Source organism: Excalfactoria chinensis, chromosome 13, assembly GCF_039878825.1.
Source record: "Excalfactoria chinensis isolate bCotChi1 chromosome 13, bCotChi1.hap2, whole genome shotgun sequence".
Taxonomy (NCBI): domain Eukaryota; kingdom Metazoa; phylum Chordata; class Aves; order Galliformes; family Phasianidae; genus Excalfactoria; species Excalfactoria chinensis.
Window position 1 is genome coordinate 4,836,619 of NC_092837.1, and position 21,105 is coordinate 4,857,723.

The 21,105-nt window shown below is 48.8% G+C and overlaps 2 protein-coding genes across 15 annotated transcripts; one reads left to right on the forward strand and one right to left on the reverse strand.

Moving 5' to 3' along the window:
• Positions 1-245: 245 nt before the first annotated feature.
• HNRNPH1 (heterogeneous nuclear ribonucleoprotein H1) lies at positions 246-16,138 on the reverse strand. 14 transcript variants are annotated; one of them, XM_072348424.1, is made up of 15 exons: positions 16,010-16,138; positions 15,465-15,577; positions 8,880-8,939; positions 7,786-7,923; positions 6,980-7,135; positions 6,645-6,788; positions 5,029-5,167; positions 3,849-4,027; positions 3,580-3,651; positions 3,367-3,479; positions 3,068-3,203; positions 2,844-2,927; positions 2,656-2,706; positions 1,564-1,656; positions 246-768 (listed from the first exon to the last, which is right to left on the reverse strand). In XM_072348424.1, exons 2-15 carry the CDS (start codon positions 15,511-15,513, stop codon positions 722-724), a joined length of 1,461 nt encoding a protein of 486 aa, XP_072204525.1. In that variant the 5' UTR covers positions 15,514-15,577; positions 16,010-16,138; the 3' UTR covers positions 246-721. The 14 variants fall into 14 exon arrangements, with proteins under 14 accessions (XP_072204525.1, XP_072204518.1, XP_072204522.1 ...); XM_072348417.1 differs by having other exon boundaries at positions 246-1,030; XM_072348421.1 differs by having other exon boundaries at positions 3,367-3,500.
• LOC140258281 (deoxycytidine kinase 2) lies at positions 9,253-14,749 on the forward strand. Its single transcript, XM_072348430.1, has 7 exons — positions 9,253-9,496; positions 10,324-10,439; positions 10,658-10,851; positions 11,065-11,212; positions 11,646-11,761; positions 13,301-13,400; positions 14,483-14,749. Exons 1-7 carry the CDS (start codon positions 9,400-9,402, stop codon positions 14,504-14,506), a joined length of 795 nt encoding a protein of 264 aa, XP_072204531.1. The 5' UTR covers positions 9,253-9,399; the 3' UTR covers positions 14,507-14,749.
• Positions 16,139-21,105: the final 4,967 nt, after the last annotated feature.

Consider the following 21,105-nt stretch of genomic DNA (forward strand, 5'->3'; position numbering starts at 1 on the left):
TCACAACCACGTTATGCAGCTAACATCAGGCTGTCACACTGCAGCCCCATGCCAATAAGAGGCACCTTCCTTCACTAACTCTTTTGGCTGAGGAACAATTGTCACTTTAACACCCGCACGGCCAGACAGCTTCCACTCCTCCAGCCAGAAAGTCACAGCAGCTCATGGCAGACACAGAGCAGCACAAGGACCGACTACAAAGCAGGACTGTCACATCTCAAGGCAGAAGTTCAAGAAGAAATGAGTTCCAGTTTTTAAAAGGAAGATTTATTTAACAAGTTTCACTTAGCGCAATACACCTAAAAAGGAAATCACGATACAATGAAAGATTAAATCAAGGCCTCAGAATTGTATACGAACACCAAGACCGAAATCCTAACGTAGCCGTATTGCGTCTCAACACGTTTCCCCCATTAACTTAAAAAAAAGCTTTAACGTGCCTTACAGGGTATTAAAAGAAAGAAACTAGAACTAACATGCCAAATGTTCACTTGGAATCTCAGACACAGCTCCTATATCGTTTCTTTACAAAAAAAGCATGTTTTCTCCAACATGTATTCAAAACAGTGTCAGATGTAATATGGTATAAGAGCAACATTTAACATAATTCAAACAGCTTTAACCTAAATACGCTTACTGCTTAAATACACTCCTACAACAAAACTAACTTGAGAAACGCTCCGAGTTGTTTAACAGTTGTAGTCTCTGCTCAACGGGGTTATTACGTCCTAGAGGAAAGTTCATTCTGTGTGTTCAAAAATACCCAACCTGAAAGGTTTAAAATAACAATCCTGATTTCACTTACAGTAAAGCATAAATCACAAGCTTGTATTGCAAAACTGTTAAACTTAGTTTTTTGTTTTTTTTGTTTTTTAAAAAAGATTTGACCAAAAATCAGCCATTGGTTACATTCCCCAGCCACCGCTCATGTTGGACATGTTCGACATCCCTCCCATGCCGTTCACTCCCATGGACGCGCGGTTCCCGCTGCTGTAGTAACTGCTGTTCATGGCGCCCTGACTCCCTGGGTCTGGGGTGGAAACCAAACAGCACGTTACCAGGGGTGCGCCTCAGCTGCAGCCACCAGCTCTCAAAAGCACCTCACTGTGAACATCTCTGCTCAATACTGAGAACTGCGGGTTAAAGCTCCGCATCCAAAATTGGACTGCTTTGCTCTGTGTGTCAGCACTTGCCCTCCCCCTTTTCCAAGGGCCCCAGCATTTTCTGTGTCCCTTCTTGCAGAGCACCCATTGCCCCATGTACTCCCTCTCCTCCAATTCATTCTGGTGCATTTACACCAGGCAAATCTCCAGTTCCCACAGCAGAGTTGAGCAGTGACCAAGAGAAGCCTGGAGACTGGCATTCCCCAAGCACTTTGGAATTGATTTAGCAAGCTTCTCCCCAACACTCAATTTATCCCTGCTTTCAATTTATCCCCTTCTTGTTCTCAATTCATTGAGGATTGTGCAGCCCCCTCCTCACAGTTGCCACCAACACCAATGAGCGGGGCCTCATGCAGGTGCTGGCTGCAGACCCACACAGCCCGTTAACAGACAGCCTTACCGTATCCACTCATGCTGCTCTGCCCACCATATCCGCCTCCGTAACCCCCGCTCAGCTGCTGGTTAGCTGGGCCACCATAACTGGATTGGCTTCCTTTCAAGGAGAGAACACAAACATTACAAACTGGCCTGTCTACAAGTCTGCCTGTTACCAACAGTCCGACCCTACCCTGCAGATAGCTCACTCTTTAGCCTAGGTAACCTTCCCCCTAAGCAGATAACAAAACAAGCTTCAAACAGATAACTGGATTTGCAAAAATATTCCTATGATCAAGCAACACCAGCAGTTTCTATGCAGTACAGCGAGTACCTGCTGTTCTCAAGCACAGCCAGAGGGCTCGCTCCCGCAGCTTCTGCTGCCTAACCTGCACAATCCCACGGCACACTGCGGGACAGCTGTTACCTGACACACATCCTGAGAACGGAGGTGTGACTCCACAGTCTGCCCTCAGTAACAACACACAACTCAGCACTTGGAGCTACTTTTGTCTACAATCCTGACAGGAGAGCTCTCCTGTAGCTTACTAACCACTGCTCTTCACCTGCTGCTCGTCTATATGTACTCCTACAGAACCTTCCTATAGGTAAAATGTCAGCATTACTTTTTAAAAATGTGATTAAAATACAACAGATACAGCACTACATCCATACAGATACCCAGCTCCACCCCTTCAAAGAAAGCCCAAAACACCACCCGCCGTGTTAAGGTCTAAGAAACCAGAAGAGCAAGGTATAAATAAGGGTGTATGTGTGTTACAGCAACAGAGCATCTTTTAAGACTTGTCTTACAAACACACATTTTAGTTTTTGGAACCATGCTGGAGTTCAGTAGAGCAATTCAAACACTCAGCCCAATTTGAAAGAGATTCCCACGCCACCAAGACCAAACCTGAGTGGCAGAGCTCACAGAACAGACACACCTTTCATCACCAACCTGTATTCCGGCCTCCAAAAAGGAAGTGGGAGTGACATGAAAAGGACAGGCATCTCACTGCACTTCCACACCACCGCCATCCCACCATACACATCTACATTCAGCATCAGCTCACTCAACATGTTAACTGTTCAATACCCTGCAGGCTGGTTCACGTACCTGCCAACGTGCTAGTGTTCCAATCCTGAACCACCCCTTCGGACTCCTTGACTGCATGATTAAGATAAAAAGCTGCATTTCAGTTTTTATGACAGGCTCTGAATAAGCAAGAAGCTGAGCAAAATTAGCCAGCTCCATTGAACATTAAGCTCTTATTTAACAAGGACAGTCAGACTGTTTATACATACCCATCGCTCCCATCATCTGACTGCCATAGGCACCACCAGTTCCTCCTGCCGTTGAGTTCAAGAAGAGTTCTACGTATCTGTGTTCTGAAAGAAAAGCGAGAGCACTTCACACCAAATCCAGCCTCACTGCAACAAAGGCAGCAACAGAATGCTTGGCATCCAACTTGCAGTAGATGCAGCACAGAGCAGGGCTGTGCTTTTCCCTTCACAACAGTTACACTTACGCATATTTGCTTTGTCTTTGGACATGGCAGCCACCGCATCCTCGTGAGTAGCAAATTCAACATCCGCCTCTCCGGTCACTCTGCCATCTGGTCCGATCTCGATGTGTACTCTTACAGGGTTCAGAGGTGAGAAGAACTATATACAAAACACACAGATTAAAATGCACCAATATAGCAGCTTGGTTTTTACAGCAAGTCGTTCTCCGTGCAGGAACGCTTGCTGAAGAGCAGCACGGTTACGACTTGCTGCACCAACTGCAGCACCCTCAGTATGTAAGAACAGCAGATCTGGAACTCACGTTATAGATGTCGTTCTCTGTCGCTCTGTAGGGCAGACCTCTCATGTGGACACAGTGGCCAGTCGTGCTCTGGAAGGTGGACGTCCCGTCGCCGTATCTGTGGTCCGACATTCCTGCAGAGAAGAGAGTCCATTCTAGGTCTTTCAGATGTATTTAAGTTTCTGTTCTATATGTATTGAAGGTTAGTTACAATTCCTATTAGAGATAGCTTACCTCTCCCAAATCTATCAGAACCAAAACCATAGCCATCGCTATACCCATTGTAGTCATCATAACCTCCATAACCTGTAAGTAGACAGGACAACATGATCATCTCAACTGCAGGAATGTCCAACGTACACAAACACGCTGCACGCAATGCTACTAGGAAGTTCTATTTCTTCCAGAAGAAATAAAGCCAGACCCATATACAAACCAGACCGTCAGCTCCAGGCGCTGCTGCTTCCCAGACGAGCAGCTCGCTCTGGCCTTCACACACTCACCTCCCCCGTAAGCACCGCGCCTCATCCTCTCCAAGCCACTTCCTCTACCAAGGCTGTTATATCCGCGGGTAAGCCCAGGTCTGTCGTAAGGACCTGGCCTCTGCATTGCCATCAGCTTGCGTGGAGGGTCGTAGTGAGTGCGCACCTCTGCTCGGCTACTCTTGAAGATCTCAATGTACCTAAAAATGGTTTCCACAGGAAGAAGTCAGGCTCTAATTCCCTCCACAGAAGGCCTTACAATTTCACAATAAAGCAAGACATTCAGTCAGAGCCTTGAAACTGGCAGCATATTTTAAGCCAGGTTTCTTTACATTATACAGGCAATGACATACTACTAAAAATAAGAAAGCCCTACGTTACTCTTAAACCAGTATATTTTCAAGAAATTACAATTACTGAAGGGTTCGCATGCTCCTCATACCTCACAGTATCCCACCCTTAAGGGTAGGGGAGCAAGACTGAATCCCCACCCCCTCCCCCAGATTTAAAGTGTTAGTCAAGAAAATACAGGAGGGACCGACGTCCACTCAACTCAGCAGTTTTGCTCATGTGGCAATACAAGTAGAGGGTTAAAAACCTGATCTCCACCACGATTTTAACCCATCAGGATGCTACAAGAAGCTCTGCATGTGCTAACGAACCCAGCCTATGCTTCAGTGATTCAGCTTAGGCAAGAAGTGCATGCTTCAATGAAAAATAGTCACAAGTAAAATAGAATAAAAACCCTTTGTGACAATTTCTTGAAAGCTATGCTTATATCACATGGAAGATTAATACAGTAAGAACATTCGTTACATTTCAATTTATAAAACAAGTTTAGAAATTATCACATTTTCTTATGGTAATAAGAGTACTGTGCATGACTTTAGAGCTAAAGGTATAATTGGTGCTATTTGAGAAGTTAAAGCCATAGTCTCTCAACTTTGCCACTTTCAAGCTACTGGTTTTGCACTCCTCCACAATGACCACGTTTTCAAAGCACACAAGCTGAGCCCAATTTTGTTTTCAGTCAATGCAGACAGGCTGTGCCATGCTGCACATAAGGTAGTTAAAAGCGATGACCAAGTTAGAGACCAAAATACTGCATTTGTTTGGACATGAATATTTTCAGAAGAGAGAATATGGATTTAATTGGTTACCATAAGAAAAGCGACATATCCAACCAACCATCCATCCCCACCTGTGCCCTATTCTTTCCTTGTGTTTCTTTAGAGCCTTTTCAGCTATTTCCTGTGAAGCAAACTGCACGAAGGCCTCCCCCGTACTCCTCCCCTGGAAGTCCACCGGCAATGTTATCCCATTTGGCACGATTTCCAACCCTTCAACCCAAGGACAAATAACCCCAGTAGGGGGCAATATTAACATCACAAGCCCAGTCATGAGTTTTCTTATAGCTTTAAATACACCAGAAGTTTAGTATTTGTAAACGAATGGTATGTTGATTCTAGAACACTAGAAGAAAAAGCATGTAAACAAGAAATTTCTCATCACATACCATTCGGTTTATGTTCTTAATCCACCCTGCAGAGCACAGACATGTTCTGAGTGTCAAAAATAACTCCTCAGAAAAGGCATCCAACGCAGGGTGCATCAAGAACGTTACATTTAAAAATCTTTTCAACTCTGCGAAAGTATTTGATTTTAAGACGAACTTTTCAATGTAACAGATTCAAACACATCAAGGTAAACAACTTCACATAACAAGTATTTCTACTAGAAGTCAGTCAAGTGAAAAATCACGCACATGTTAAGTTTCAGTATTCTTATATCTATAGAAGTGCTTATTTAAGAAAAATCATGAATTTCAAAAGCATCAGCTAACGAAGAGAAGAAGCACACTTTATATACCAAGCACATTTAACAGTATTTTAAGATCATATAATTAACCATAGTAAAGTCAAGTTAAAACGTACACACTTTGGAACTGCTCGTTTGCAAAATGCATTCCTTATTCAGAATACAGTAAAGCCTTCTGAACTCATAGGATTAGAAGTATTTTGAGTAAGAGAACAACAATAGGGTGAGTCATCTGCAGGCCGCTAATAACAGTCTAGCCACTCTCAACATTTACAGTTAGATGGTAGAGAATTACTACTCCAAAAATTCTGACGTGCTCGATCATAAATAGGCGAACACATTTCACTCTTGGCATTTACAACGGCATCCCCATTGCTAAGAAAAATAATAGATACACAACAGCTGCAAGAAAGTGAGAATTAAAGTCAACAAGACATTCTCTCTCCATCAAAAACAACTAAGCTATTCAACGGGATGGGAACGGGAAAACCTGTATTTCAGCACAGTGCAGCAGGATGCTCTGGTGTTTGTTGTTTTTACCTGGGGTGTTATTCAGCAGTAAATCCATACTTTAAGATCACTGGCACAATGCACTGCTTTTTCTATATCCTTCTCAGAAGTCAGAACTAGCTGAGGCTGAGAGGAAACATCCTTCCATTTCAACCACTCTTGTGATTTAGAAAGCAAAATGTTTCCTGCTACCCTTCCTTGGAACAGTGTGCACAGCACCTATGAATCAGGACGACTTTTGGAAGATTCCTGAGTTATTTAGTAAAATAAACACTTAAGAAATTATCTCATGAGTCCAAATAATTAATTGACAACTGCTTATTTGTCTTTGCTACAGATCAGCACACTGCTGGAAGTATTACTGGGTGGCCAGGAGCGCATTCCTGTTTTGGGGGATGTTTCTTTTTCGGTTGCTGGTTTTTTGTTGTTGGTTTTCCTCCTTTTAGCATTAACCATTACTGCTACAGCTAGTACTTTTACCCCACATACCTGAAAAAAACTGTACAATTTCTTCTTTACTACAGCCAAATGGGAGTCCTCTAAGACGTACAAAACCATCATTAGCCGTATCAGGGCTGTTGGGACCAGTATGCTTCAGAACCCAATCCATTTCAACGTTGTTTGACTTGAAAACTGTAAAAGGCACTTAGAATTAATGCATTGAGGAACGCTCAGCTCTTTTTAAAGCCATTTGCCTTGAAACTAGTCAACTTATGATACAACAGAAGTCCATTTGTCCTTTCACATGCACTTTAGAGACAGAACAAATAACCAAAACCCACCAAATACAAGTACATTTAGTCAGTTACTAGACCAAATCAAACCTTCAACATATCTGTGTCCCATTGTTTCTCTGTCTTTTTTCAGAGCCAGTTTCACATCCTCTTCTGATTCAAGTTCAGCAAATGCTTCTCCACTTGGTCTGCCCTCCCTCGTGTAGATGAAACGGATACCCAAAGGCCCATTCAGAATTTTGCAGTCTGAAAAACAGAAACAAGGAGCTCAATTAATTTAGTCATTAGAGGAATGTGGCAGCTTTAAAAGCTTCACATATTCTAGAAGGAAAAAAAACCCTGAAATTGTATAAGACAGAAACAGTAGCATTCTTATTCTTGTTGCAATAGTTTCTTTTTAAGAAAAATATTTTGCTGTTATGTTATTTTGCTTTAATATTTTTAAGAAAGATATTTTGTTAAATATGCCTTTGATCACAGCTGATAAACTTTCCTGTCAGCATAAATTGAGATCAGTACCAACAATCAAGTAGAGCATAATGTACAAAGTCAGAACCAGATCTAATGTATCACATTCCTGAAATAGTTACCAGTTACAACAGTATCAAGAACTACTTTAAGTTTGAAATTTTTATTCAAACAGAAGATTCTCAGCCCTGAAGGCTCAAAACCTGGAATACCTGTAGGTATTCCAACAGATCTCTTAGCTACATTTGTCCAGTTCCTGCTTGAGAAGCGTGCCTTTCTACACTGCATCCTAGCAGGGGCGCTTCCTTCACAAACTTTGCTGGCTACTGAAGTACTCTCAACTTCCTTCAACCACCAGCTGCAGCGTTCCTGGAGAAACCCTGGTGAATCCCAGTCCCCTGAACCCCTATTCCCTCAGTTCTGCTTACCAGAGAAAAACCTCTGCACCTCCTCGGTGGAGCAGGACCAGGGCAGCCCCCTCACTTTCACCACGTATCCCTCGCTGCTCTCCGTGTTCAGCATCACATTGGAGGTCAGATTTGGCTCCGCCTCGGTCTCAGTGGTGGCTGCAGAAGATCAAAGCGGTCCCTTTGAGCGGCCACAAAGCGCGGCCACCACCCGCACCCCTCCGAGCGCCCGGCGGACCCCCGGCCCGGCCCTCCCACCCGAAGCCTCCTCTACCTCGGACCACTGCCCGCCTCACACACACAGAGCCGCTCCCGCCCGGCGCAGCCGCCCCCCCTGCCCGCGCCCAGCCCCCATCCCCGCACGCACACATGGTGGGGCTCCGCGGTGGTTCTAGGGCTCCGAGCCTGATCCGCTGTCCGGAGAGCGCCTAGTCCCAGTCAGGCGGCAGCAAGCGGGCGAGCCTGTGGCGAGAGCGCGCTAGGAAATGGCGGCGGGTACTCCCGCTTCCGCTGGGCCGGGCCTTCCGCCGCACAAAGAACCCCGACCCCACGCACCGTCCGGGCGGGCCCGCCGACGCTCACCGCACTCTGTTCCGGCTCGGGGACCCGGAGCTCGGCGGGAGCGCGGCACGCGGCCACCGGAGCGAGCAGCACCGCTCACCGCCTCCTCGGCGTGGCTGGGCCGGCGCGCACGCGCACCACGCCGCCAACCGGGGAGCCTCCGTCCCCCCCCCGCAGGCCCTGCCCGCGCATGCTCTGTAGCGCCACCACGCTCGGCCGCCCCGGGACACAACCCCCTACGCAGACGTTCCCCGCGCCGCTCCCGCCAAGTTGCGCATGCGTCCTCGCTAATCTACGCTCCCCCTCCCTCCTCCCTTCGCCCCCCTCCCCCACGGTTTGTGCGCATGCGTCGCCTGCCTACTGCGCTGAACAAAGCCGTGGCGCTCACTGCCGCGCACAGCGCGGGCCGGGCACAGACGCCTCTGAGCGCCGCTCTCCACGCAGCGCATGCCCCGCAGGCCGCTTCCTCCCGCCGGGCCGCACCGCCGCCATCCGACCCGACACGGCGTGTGGAGAGTCTGACCGAGCGCAGGTGTGCGGGAACTGGCACTTACCAGCTTCAAATGCTGAGGCTACACCACGTGAAACAATCTGCTCGCTTCGGTCACTGAAGCCTGGTGTGTTTGTAGGAGGTGGGGAAAGAAGAGACACGGGTCACAATTATCATAACGTAAAGGAAAATATTCATCCCTCCCATCTCCTCCAAACACACTGGCCCTAGCTACGTTTCACCAGAGAGTTACCGGCGTTAACTGCAGCAGCACCGCCTGAGCCCCGCAGCCCATCAGACGGCGCTGCAACTGAGCGCCCACAGAACCCAACCCGGGGAAACCGCGCGGAGAAGCGCCGGACACGCCGGCACCGGAGCGAGGCGGGGGGAGGAGGGGGGGGAACAGCCGGTACATAACCAGCAGGGAACGCGGTAAGGCTGATGCAAATCAGAGCGGGAAAAGAAAGGGGAGGCTCAGGGGAGCGGCCGCGGCTGCGCGGGGAGGAGTGCGGAGTGCCGAGTGCCCGCCCAGCGCTCGGCGGGAGCCTTAAAGCGGGCGGCAGCCGCAGCGCCGCGCTCCCGCCATGTCCACTCCCGCCAAGAGGCGATGCCGCGGCCCCGCCGACCTGGACTCCAGCTTCCAGAAGCGCCTCAGGAAGATCTCCATCGAGGGCAATATCGGTGAGCGGACCGGGCGGGGGCTGCCGAGGGATGTTCGGGTACAAGCGCCTTCTCCCCATCCCTACGGCGCGGAACGGCCGGCGGGGGGGGGGGGGGGTAAAGAGCTGGACTGCGCTGCAGGAGCCGCGCTGTGAAGCGCTGGGCCCGGTGGGTGCACCGCGCTCCCTCCATGCACTATCCTGAAGCGGCGGCACCACTGAAGGTGATGGCATCCCACCGGATGCACCCCGTCCCTGTTATGTACCTCAGTCGCGCCGCCTTGGCGGCCGCTGGGCACTACAGCACAGCTCCCAGCGCGGCCGTACCCCAGTGGAAGCGGCCGCTCTCCGCCCGTTATCCCGCTCAGCAGTTCCCGCCCGCGGTCCCGCTCCCGCCTTCAAGCGGCGCTGCGGACCGACGCTCGGGCGCCGCCAACTGGACGACGGCGTCGCGCATGCGCGCGGCCATCTCTCACGCCTTCTCCGGCCCCAGCGCCGCGCAGGCGCGGTAGCCCCGCTTTCCCCCGCCAGCCCGCCAACAATGCGGCGCTGCCTGCTCCTAAAATGGCGGCCCCGGCAGGGCCCCGCTACCTCCTTATCGCCCCGCTACCTCCTTATCGCCCGGACACAGCCCCGGGGCGCCAGGCTAGCGCCGTTTTCTCAGAACCGACTCGAGCTGCACTCAGCCTGCGCCCGGCCCTGCTCCCAGCACCTCCCACATGCAATGGCAGGGCCCGTACACACACGTAGCTGTGCGTGTCCAGCACCGCACAGACGCGGCCTGCGGTCTCACTCCTATCTGCCCCAACAGCACAGTCCGCTCACTCTGAATTTTACGATCTCTTGCAGCCGCTGGAAAGTCTACGCTTGTCAAACTGCTGGAGAAGCACAGCGATGAGTGGGAGGTGATCCCTGAGCCCATCGCCAAGTGGTGCAACATCCAGACCAGTGAGGATGAGTGTGAGGTGGGTGTGCTGCGCATGGGGGCTTGAGGAAAGGTGAAACAGGAGGAAAACTGAGGCCATTGGGCAGGGAAACCATGCCTAAATTCACCTGTATTCAAGACTCTAGAGATGCTGTTTCCTCCAAAGAACATTCAGTCATCCCTGCTGTGCTTCTCTTAAGAGACTCCAGATTAAGGAAGGAATAGAACCCTATGAAAATCTTCTCTCTTCTCCCCTAGGAACTTTCAACATCTCAGAAGAGTGGAGGAAACCTACTTCAAATGCTGTATGATAAACCTACACGATGGGCTTATACTTTTCAGACTTATGCCTGCTTAAGCAGAGTAAGGGCACAACTGAAACCCATCTCAGCCAAGCTGCATGAAGCAGAACATCCAGTGCAGTTTTTTGAGAGATCTGTGTACAGTGACAGGTAATGATCCAGTGCAACAAGAGATGAGTAACAGCTCCAGTGCTTTACTATCTGCAAGAAGCAGTTTTAACCAACAGGCATGAGCTGAGCATGTAGGGAGCATTGCAGATGTAGCACTATGTCACTGATGTTCTCAGTACTAATTCTGATAGGAAATACTTAACAAGTTCACCTACATTATTACTACAATGATACTGATGTCTTTCATTGCAGGTACGTGTTTGCTTCTAACCTGTTTGAATCTGGAAACATCAATGAAACAGAGTGGGCGATCTATCAGGACTGGCACACGTGGCTTTTGAATCAGTTTCAATCTGAAATAGAACTGGACGGCATGATCTACCTAAGAACCACACCTCAGGTATACTGAACTGTTCATGACTTACTGCAGTGACTTCACACACACACACACACACAGAACTAGCATTTTCTTCTCCAAAAGTAATGGGAGCCTGTAGTAAACTCAGATTTAATTTAATGACCAAATTCAACAAATCCTTTCTGAACTACTATTCTGATGCCTGCAAATGCTCTTCTAGCTACGATCTAGTCACTAAGCATTCAAAGCTGATTTTGAAGTTGTACTTCAACAACAGCGTATGAGAAGGAAAGAATCCTTCAGTAAGAACTGTTGACTTTTGGGTCTTCCAATCATTCAAATTAATGCTCACTGATGTCTAATGCTTCTGAGACCTTCATAATTCTTCATGTTACACGTTAATGGTTCTCATTACCACTGTTTAGCTGATGTAGCCTTTAATACATTACTAACATCAAGGCTTGCAATTATTCAGAAATGCATGGAAAGACTACAGAAGCGGGGAAGAAAAGAGGAGGAAGGAATTGACCTCGAGTATTTGGAAAACCTCCACTACAAACACGAGACCTGGCTTTATGAAAGATCTATGAGGTATGAACCTGCTTCCCCTGGGCCACTATTTTGGGCAGAGTTGCTCACATAACCCTTTGCCATAAGGAACCAGCTTACTCTCATTTCAACTTACAGGCAAGGCTTTTTTTTTTACCTTCCGATAAAGTTGGTTAGAGATAAAATGAAGATCTAACTCTAGTTTCAGTCAGGCATAGTTGGAATGAGTTCCTTAAGCATTTGCTTCAACTGAAAAGCTACGCACTTGTGTTATTTCTCCAGCAATTCCTTTAAGTTTGGAGCTGGAAGTACCTAAGAATATGGCAACTGAAATTGGACCCAGTGGCTACTATTAAGCAAGTTCCAATGTAAGGGAAGGTAAAGTCCCGATTACCCTTAAACTAGGATGACTATCTCAGCAAGGTTTAAATATTAATCCTAGCTTCAAAATAAGCAATTATCAGTGAGGCTTCTGGCAGTTTCTTATAGGAAGGAAACGTGCTGGTGACTAAGCTTCCCTGCATGTCTTACTGAGTCATATTTATTAGCCTCCCTCACATAGGAATTGCTGGATGTGAATGCTAACTTCAGGTTTTCCCTACAAGAACCTGAAATACCCTACTGAATGCAAATTGAGAGGTTAAATGTTTGTTACTGACTGCAGCAGTAATAAATGATGTCAGCATATTAAGTCATTGCAACAAAGATCATAAAAGCGTTTCGGATGTTCTTGGTAGGCAAGCATGACTTTTCAGCTGGAATAAACAAAACTACTTCCAGATGGTGTACTAACAGATTCAAAACAATTCCAGGAAAAGCATGTTAGACCGAACAGACACATCTGCTTTTACTAAGTCTATAATTCATGTAGGATGACCCAAGGGTTCAGGAGACAAGAATGTATTGCAGTGTTGTGGAATTATAATATTTACATTGTGTACTCATTCCGAACCCATGAGCAAACATTTCCTGTATTTTTAATACAAGTTAGAATGCTGTTCAGCACCCTTTACTGCATTTTGAGAATTGTTTCCAGGCATAGACAGTTCTCTTAAGTCACTAATTTAAGTGTCATCGAGTTGCACAGCCACTGTTCCCAGCCTCTAGCTGAAACTGTCTTGCTTGTTGCCTAGCCATATTCAGCACCAGTCTTATAACCTGTTACAGAGGTTATTCCCAAAGGGAGCTTTAAAACTTCACCTTGGTAAATGGATTAGCAGCTAACTATGAAGGTGGTGGAGGACACGTGGGGCAAGAGGTACTTGAGAAGAAAACATTCCCTCTTACTGGGATTCCTGATAGTTGGCTCTGCAGCGAGGAGAATGAAGTAGAGAAGCATAAAGGATGTTTTTCTCTCCCTACCAACAACTGAGATGCTGAAGGGCGAGACCTGTGAAATGCACATTACAGTGATGCAGTGCTGATGAGTGATTAAGGACAGAGTTGAACCAGGGCTTTATACAAAAGTCACTGACATTCCAAGTGTACACGATAATCTGAGATATCTTGGTAAGCAATTAGAACATTATGCAAGTAAAATTGTAAAAAGTAATTTGTAAATCAATGTTCATCTTTTAACAGAGTTGATTTTGAGAACCTTAAAGAGATTCCCATTCTAGTTCTGGATGTTAATGAAGATTTCAAAAATGATAAAATTAAACAGGAGTACCTGATTGATGAGGTAAGTATTACATGGTTTTTCCTGCAGTAATAATTATAAATTATATTGTAAATTTATAAAGTTTATAAATTTATAATACAGGAATTATGTAGTAGTAATCTGGGGCTTCTATAATTGGCCCCTTCATCATATGGATGCAGAAGAGGCATTTAATTCCTTACTTGAAGCAGTTGAAGGGAAAAAAAACCAACTATTTTTAAAGAGGGGCAGTTCTGGAGGACAAACAGTGCACAGCAGCTGGACCAGTCAGAGTGCCAAGCCTGCACTGCCATGCCATTCATCAAATAGTTCACTCAGTGGTACTGCCCATTTCATGCCATCCATGATGCTTTAAGTAAACTCCTAGTCAGATTAGAGCTACTCGTGCTCCTTTGAGTTCTACTATCGCGGCTCTTTGTGGACAGCACAACATCATCTGACAAGTATAAAGATTATATGCAGCTCTAAGTGCCTGATGTGACACTTAAATAAAAAAAGAGAAATACAACAGCCATCAGAAGAAGCGCTGAGTTTACAGGACAAAATGGTGTTTGCTAGTTTGTGGGAAGCCAAGATCAGGGAATAGATGCTCCAAAGCAGTCTGCTGTAGCTAACCCCTGTGTACCCAGTCCATGGCAAAGGCAATCCTGTTTTCCTCTGTCTTGTTCTGGTCATCAATAAGAAAAATCAGTGTTTAAATGTAAGTCTTTGCTTGGGCGCATAGTGTTTGGTCAACATAACATGGTGGTGCTGTGAATTTGCATCTTCCTCTATGGAAAACACAGCAGAGCTCTGGCACAATTTTCAGACAATCCCCTTCTTCCCAAGGGAGAGCTACTTAGTGAAGGCATGTCCATTTGTCTTTAATGAAACAGTATGCTGTAAAGCTACCTTCCCCTCTTTCTAATTAATTATTTAGTCTACCTAGTACTAATTATAGTAAAAGGCACTTCAGATCATGAATTCTATGTAGATGAATTATAGGTAGAGTCAAAACAGCACTGGAGACCGTACAGTCTCTTTGCTTCTTCAGAAAAGAGGAAACTTCTGGTTCTTTGCCCTTCCTTTTTCAAACGTGTTACATAAATGCTTTGTTTTCACAGATCAAATCTTTCCTGACTTCTTAAGAAGAATTAAGATGTACATGAAATGCTTGGAACTTGAAGAGTTAAACCAGTCATGTGGCGTACGACATTCTAGCTAAAGTAGATGTATTGGCAGTATAACTTAAAAGCCTCAAAAAAAAGTTTTCTAGTCTGAACTGTGTTTTTTTAGATAGATTTTCCTTTGTATTTTAAAGAAAATGATACAGAGTGCCTTGGTGATGTATTTCATTTTGTGTATATTCTCTACTCTTTAATAAAGAATTTAAAATAACACGGGCTGGTAACTGGCTGCAAGCACAGAGTTAAGCGGTTATCAGCAACCGACAACCGGTAAATATAGATACCGGGCGCTGGGGCAGGGTTGTTTTGCAATAATTGGCATAGTTCACCATTTTAAGATGAGACTGTTATGGCGTCCAGAGCCTTTCAACTTCTGCTCATTAAATGGCTGTTTTCAGGGGATTTACGCTACTTAAGGCCAGGCATTACTGCAGTCAGAAGGATTACACCTGGAACAAACTTATTTAAGGGTGCCTTGTTTACCAACTTCCCCCCATCCCCCCCCCCCTTCCTTCCCGCGAGACCAGCAGGGAGCGGGGGGGAGCCGTCGGCAGGACAACAACCGCGCAGCAGCCCGCCCGCCCGCGGCACTACTCTCTCACCGCCCCCCCCACCCAAAGCCTCCCGGCCGGGCAGCTCAAGCTACTCCCCACCCGGAGCTCAACGGCCGCCACGACGCACGCGGGGCGGAGGGGGGGTGGAGGGGGAGGAAGAGGAAGCAGGAAGGGGGGAAGCGGCTCACGCGGCCGTGCCGGGCCCTCAGCGCCGTACGTGCCCCGCCGCCCGCAGGCGCCAACACGAGGGGGGGCCGCGCGGCGCCAGAGCCCCGGATCGCCCCTCCCCCATCCCCCCGCCCCACCCCCACCGGTTTCTCCTCACGCGACGCCGCTCCCGGCCGCCACCCGCCGCGCGGCCTTACCCAAGCCGGGGATCTCGCCCTCGGTCTCCTCGGTGTGACAGGGGTCCATCTTGGCCGCGCCTTTCCAGACAGGGCCCGGGAAAAGACAAAAGCTGGACGGAGGCGCTCGAGCGCTGCACAGACGGAGACAAAAGCTCAGCGAACGCCGAAAAGAGGCTTCGGCGAGGGCGGATCGCGGCTTTACGAGCTCTTTTTCCCTATTCCCGCAGGGATGAGGCGCGATGGAACCACCGGCCTACCCGGGCCCGACCCGCCTGCTCGCTCCTGCGCAGCGCCGCTCCGCTCCTATAAATAGCCGCCGGCCGCGCTGCGCTGCGCGCTGACGTCACGCGCCGGCCGCCCCCACCCCGTCGCCGGCCGCCAGCCAATGGCAGCGCGACAAACGAAAACCGACCAACCACTTCCCGCCGCCCGCAGCCGGGGGGAGAAGATGGAGGAGGGGGGAGAGGAGCGGGGGGGCGAACAGGGGGGCGATGTCGCCGCGGCTCCCGCGGAAGTTGTGGGCCGCGGCCGCTCGCGCGGCTCGGTGCTGCGCTTCGCCTTACGGAGCCGTGGAGCCGGGGAGCGCTCGGTCTCGCGCAGCCGTTCCGCCGCCGCCGTCCACCCGCGGACCTAAGATGGCGGCCGCTTTGTCCCCACCGCCCGCCTCGCACCAACAAGCCCCGCCCCGCGCCCTCCCTCACGCCGTAATGCGACCGCGCGGCTCCGGCGGCTCGGCGCACTGCGGCCGGCGGCGGGCCCGGCACCGCCCCCTGCCGACGGAGCGAGACGGGCCGAGCCGCCGCTCTTCTGCGTAGCGATCTGCGGGGCGGCGCTCGGGGGGCTGCGGGCGTCGTGAGGCGGGGGCTGCCCTGAGGGGAGGGCAGAGAGGCGGGAAGGGCCGTGAGGAGCCCTGCTCGGGCCGCCCCTGCGCTGATCTCGGACCGTGTTCTCTGGGCCCCGCGGCCAGCCCGACCGGTTCCTTCCGTAAAGCGCTGCTGCAAAGAGCTCTTAGCGAAAGTATTGTTACAAAGAATGCGTCGCTAGGACGGCTTTGAATAGCTGCGAAGGAGCCGGAGGGATGGGACAGATAAGGGGTGACCTCAGGACTGCGGAGGTGCGGCTTCTCCTCACAGCTTTCCTGACTGAGCGGCCGACGGACAGCGAGCCCCTGTGCTGATTCCTACCGAAACAATTCCATTTCTGACAACCATTTTTGTCCTCCTCTTATTCATATTAATAAACTTAGACTGAGGTTCGTTTGCTAAGTGTCGTTTTATTGCTCTGGCCTTTTTAGTCTCCATTACAGCATCTGAATAATAGGGGTGGCTCTGCTGTACACAGCAGTGCATAGCTTTGCAGTGGGCTGCACTGTTTTCAGTGATAAATAAAGTCTGATCTGTCCAACGCAGTCTCGATCATACGCGTATTGAAGTCCACTTTTCTCTTTAGAGGTCACTTAGGAAACAGAAATCTTCCTGTGTTTACACCGGGAAGTGGTTCTGCTACACGCTTACCCTCCCAGTGTTACAATAAAGGTCGTGTGACTTCTTTGTAAATATGTAACTGCTATTAAGAGCAGGCTAAACGCCTGCCTGGTCTGATACATCCAACAACCTTGCTAGAAATTTCTGATGCAGGATTTTATTAGGTTTCTTGAAGCAACTAATGTGCAGACTTCTGGGTCTTGCTTCCACGATCTCTCAAAGGACTCTAGCATCATCAGTTTACCTGCTGTTGGTTGTATTTTGTTGCTGTGTTGTTTTGTTTGCTTGTTTTTTGCAGTCTGACACCTACAGCCCCAACAGGCACGTTGCATGTCTGTCAGTGTGTCTTTCAGCAACTCAAGTTGCAGCTTCAGGTAACTGTTTTCCTCTAAAAGGGCTTTGTTCAGCTTCGGAATTTCACTGACCCGTTCCTGCAGAAAGCATATCTGGAAGACAAGCTGGTGGAGATAGGAGCTGTTCTCATTTTCCCACTTTCATTAACAGACGATAAATAAAGCTGTGTTCAAGCCTGCACATCAGCGTGCTGGGTTTTATAGTCCATCTGTTAGAAAATGGGCAAAGAGGGGGCCTGTTGGGTAGAAACCCACTGGAGAAATGAACAGTACAGTGGTTACATGGCCCTGTGTGACATCCCCACTGAAGTAAATGGTGAATGGGGATGGGAGCAGAGACCCACACAGGGCTGTGTAAACTCTGGTCCAACCTACAGCGAGATGCACAAGTCTGGGCAGAAGTGTTAAGTTAGATCAAAGCACTAGAGTAACGCTCAGGACGTTTCTGCCTGGAACTAGCCATACACTGGTTTTAATTAGGTTTCTTAAGTTTCTTTCCTGATCAGAACAACAGTAGAGGAACTCCACAGCTCTGGTTCAAAACAAAACTTCCTCCTGGTCCAAATGCAGTACGGTCTGTCCATTTCCCTCTTTCCTACACAGAAGTTTCCCATTTATTCCACTGTAAGATCAATCCTTCCTGTATCAGCCATAGCTCAGCTGTCTAGACACGTTGCATGTTCCTTGTGTTTGCATATAAGCATGTATAATTCAGGATCTAACAGTTAGCCTGCAAACCTGATTATCTCTCACCAAATGCTGCTAGCAGCTGACTTACTGTATCACCTGAGGTCTGAAAATGGGCAATATATGGAAGTCCCATGCTACTAATAGTTAGTTTCTCCACATGCAACTCAGAAGCCCTAGAGTTCAGTTTGAACCTTTCTGTCCCTACGCATAGCACAAGAAGCAGCTTCTAACTGTGATAAACACAAGCTAAACAATACTATTAAATATGCATGCTGTGTGCTCTACCATATTAGATAACATGGCCACATGCATTATCTGTTTTTGTTTGTTTGTTTGTTCGTTTGTTTTTCAATTTACTGCTTTGCTAATCCAGCCTCCAGCTCCCTTTTGCTTTCAGTAAATCCAGTAGCTTTTTGGTTACACTTCACCTTTCCTTTCTTCCTTTTCACCCTTTCTGTCCTTATTCATTACACTGAATACAGTGCTCTGCAGCAGAGGCTGGGCAGGAGCTCATGTTTCTATTTTCCTTATCAAGTTTACTGAAGAGTCAAGTCTGTTTGGAAACCAGTTTGAGAAGCTGCTACACTTTGCTGAAGATAGAGGCAGATACCGAATCCTTCCTTTTCTCTGAAGCTGCTGTCCTGTTTCAGTCTATCACTCTTTCCTTTATACCACTGAGTTATTCACAGCTTATGCTCAGAGCATCCTTCATCTCTGGCAACGTGGAAGAACTGGCTGTGTGGTCGCATCCTCAGGGAATGCAGCCACAGCAAGGAGTCCTCACCCTGCACGCCTCAGCTCTCTGCATGCTTTGCCTGACTGAGTGTGGTGGACATGAGTCAGCCCTGAACCAGAAGCCATCTGGCTGTGCTGGGTGAGCTACAAAGGCCGCTTCTAGGCTCAGGCAGGACATTTGCAGCTCTTTGGCACTTCGGGCATTGCACCTGCCAGGAGGGAGGTGGGTAAGCCTCCATGTGCATCCACTGCAATTAGCCTTGTCTGCATTTCTTTATTCCCTCCCAGAAGCAGAACGAGCTGCAAATCTGCAAATACTTCACAGTGGGGATGCCTGTGTCTGGTCTTGGGGGAGTGTGCTGCATTGTCTGTGTAGCAGAACAGATAACAGTGCAGTTCTAGCACACAGCCCTTGCCAAGCTCGTTATTCCTGGGAGCATCATGACAGACAAGGAGCAGCTTCCAGGGACACAGGCATGGTGGGCTGGCAGGCACTGAGGCAGGGCAACCATGAGGAGCCCATTGCAGTCAGTGAGCCATAGATCTGACCATGATGTGGTGGAGTGATGAGATGAAGCCTGTCTTAGCCCAGAAGCAGTGACCAGCAGAGTTCACTGTTTTCATGTTTGCGGACCTGGTGATCCCCGCCTCCTGTTGCATGCAGGAACACTGCTCTGGCTGTGTGGGGTCACTCTGTTTTCTCCTGTTGAGTGACGCAGTGCCCAAGTGATATAGCAGATGCACAGACCAGGAGTGCTCTGTGCATCTTCCTGAGTGCTAGATCTGCTTTTGCTTTTCCTACCCACCTCTTGCTGTTGGTTTTAGACCTGGCAGAAGCAAGCCATGATCTTCTCTAATCCACTGCAGCATGTGTCCACACTCTCCTTCAGAGGCTGTATTAGGTCCCACCTACCTTGTGTGTACTACGGCTCTGTCCCAACCAGGAAAAAATAATCCTTTGTGCTGCCTGAGAAGAGTTATTTACTGGGATGTACAAAACTGGTGAAGATTAGGCAACTTTTAACCTTTACATGTGGATTTTCCTGGCTTCCCTATCTTGACTGATAATACTCAAAATGGCAAACAGCTTTGGTTTTGCTTGGGTTTTACCACGGTATGTAATCTAGGAATGTTCTTTCGCTGCAGGCAGTATTTGCCTGCCCACAGGAACATCCACACCTCCCTGCAGCCCCTCTCTGCATGCCTGCACCAACACTGTGTCCTCCCCTCTCCATCTCCACCAGCACTGTGCCAGCCTCTCGATTTCTACTGGTGCATGTACACTCCTCGATTGCCTCGGAGCAAAGCACCCCTTGCTCTGCAGCACACTGCTACGGCCCCTGCAGCCCCTGCTCATAAAGTGGGTCCCGACAGTGATTATTCCCATTGCACAGCTCCGGTGTGAGTTCCTTCCCTTTTCTTTGCCTTCGAATGTCAACAAGTATAACCGAGATGAGCCGATAACAGCATCGTGGTGAGGGAAGGAGGGAAAGGGAAGCTTCTCCGTGCCGCTGCCGAGCTTCCTCCATTGGCCGGCCTGCCGGGAGCCGGAGCTGTGGGAATAAAGACCCATTGAGGAGCTCGGCTCCAAATTAGCATCTGAATTCCATCGCAGCTCGTTGTCAGATGGGCAGGAGTTGGGTGCTGGCCTTGGTTTCTCTGTACTGATACACAAAGGTGGCTTTAAGAATGAGCTGTTCAAACTATGAAAGCTTTGTTTCCCTTTCTTCATTCTTTAGCTGTCTCCTTCCCCTCTCCTTTTCTCCTCTGCTTCATCCTCTTTCCCTCCTCAGCCTGAGCCCTGTCCCCATACTGTCACCCTCTCTGACCTACTTCCTTCCCTCCCCTTGGCCCATGCTGTGGATGGGAACCTGAGTGCCATGCCAGCCACAACGCCAGGCCACCTGCTGCAGCTTTCCCCTTCCCAGCTCAGCAAGGCTGAGTGTGCAGCAGCCCAAGGAGATACTCCCTCTGGTAACAAGTTGTTCTTCCTGCTGCCTCCCCTGGCCCCAGGCACAGCATTTGGGTGCTGTGGGCCACATGCAGTCCTGTCATATCCTGCACACCAGACCGCTCTGTGCATGCATCCTGTGTGACTGTCACACATTGGATTGGAAACAATGTGTGTGCTCCCTTGATGTTTTCAGGATAACGTGCTATGAACTTCTTCAATGGAGCATGAAAACACTACAGGGGCCTCAGCTCCTGCATCTGCACACGAATCCAAGCCTGCATGCACAAGGCCATCCCTGCAGGGGCAGCAGTGGCTTTGCTGGTGGGTAGAGCTCTGTGCCTCCACCTCCCCACTGTGCACAGGGCAGTGAGACCTGCAGGAAGGAGGCCTGGTTTTGAGCTTTTCTCAGCATGGAAAGATCCTCACTGCTTCTCCACGTTTCC

What these genes read in the sequence shown, in the direction of transcription:
- LOC140258281 (XM_072348430.1), top strand. Translation starts at nt 9,400, where the DNA reads ATGTCCACTCCCGCCAAGAGGCGATGCCGCGGCCCCGCCGACCTGGAC. An exon ending in AGATCTGTGTACAGTGACAG is followed by an intron (nt 10,852 to 11,064) that starts GTAATGATCCAG and finishes CTTTCATTGCAG; the next exon opens with GTACGTGTTTGCTTCTAACC. An exon ending in CTTTATGAAAGATCTATGAG is followed by an intron (nt 11,762 to 13,300) that starts GTATGAACCTGC and finishes ATCTTTTAACAG; the next exon opens with AGTTGATTTTGAGAACCTTA.
- HNRNPH1 (XM_072348429.1), bottom strand. Translation starts at nt 15,513, where the DNA reads ATGGACCCCTGTCACACCGAGGAGACCGAGGGCGAGATCCCCGGCTTG. An exon ending in TTCTGATAGATTTGGGAGAG is followed by an intron (nt 3,507 to 3,579) that starts GTAAGCTATCTC and finishes TACATCTGAAAG; the next exon opens with ACCTAGAATGGACTCTCTTC. An exon ending in TCAGATGATGGGAGCGATGG is followed by an intron (nt 2,707 to 2,843) that starts GTATGTATAAAC and finishes TTAATCATGCAG; the next exon opens with TCAAGGAGTCCGAAGGGGTG.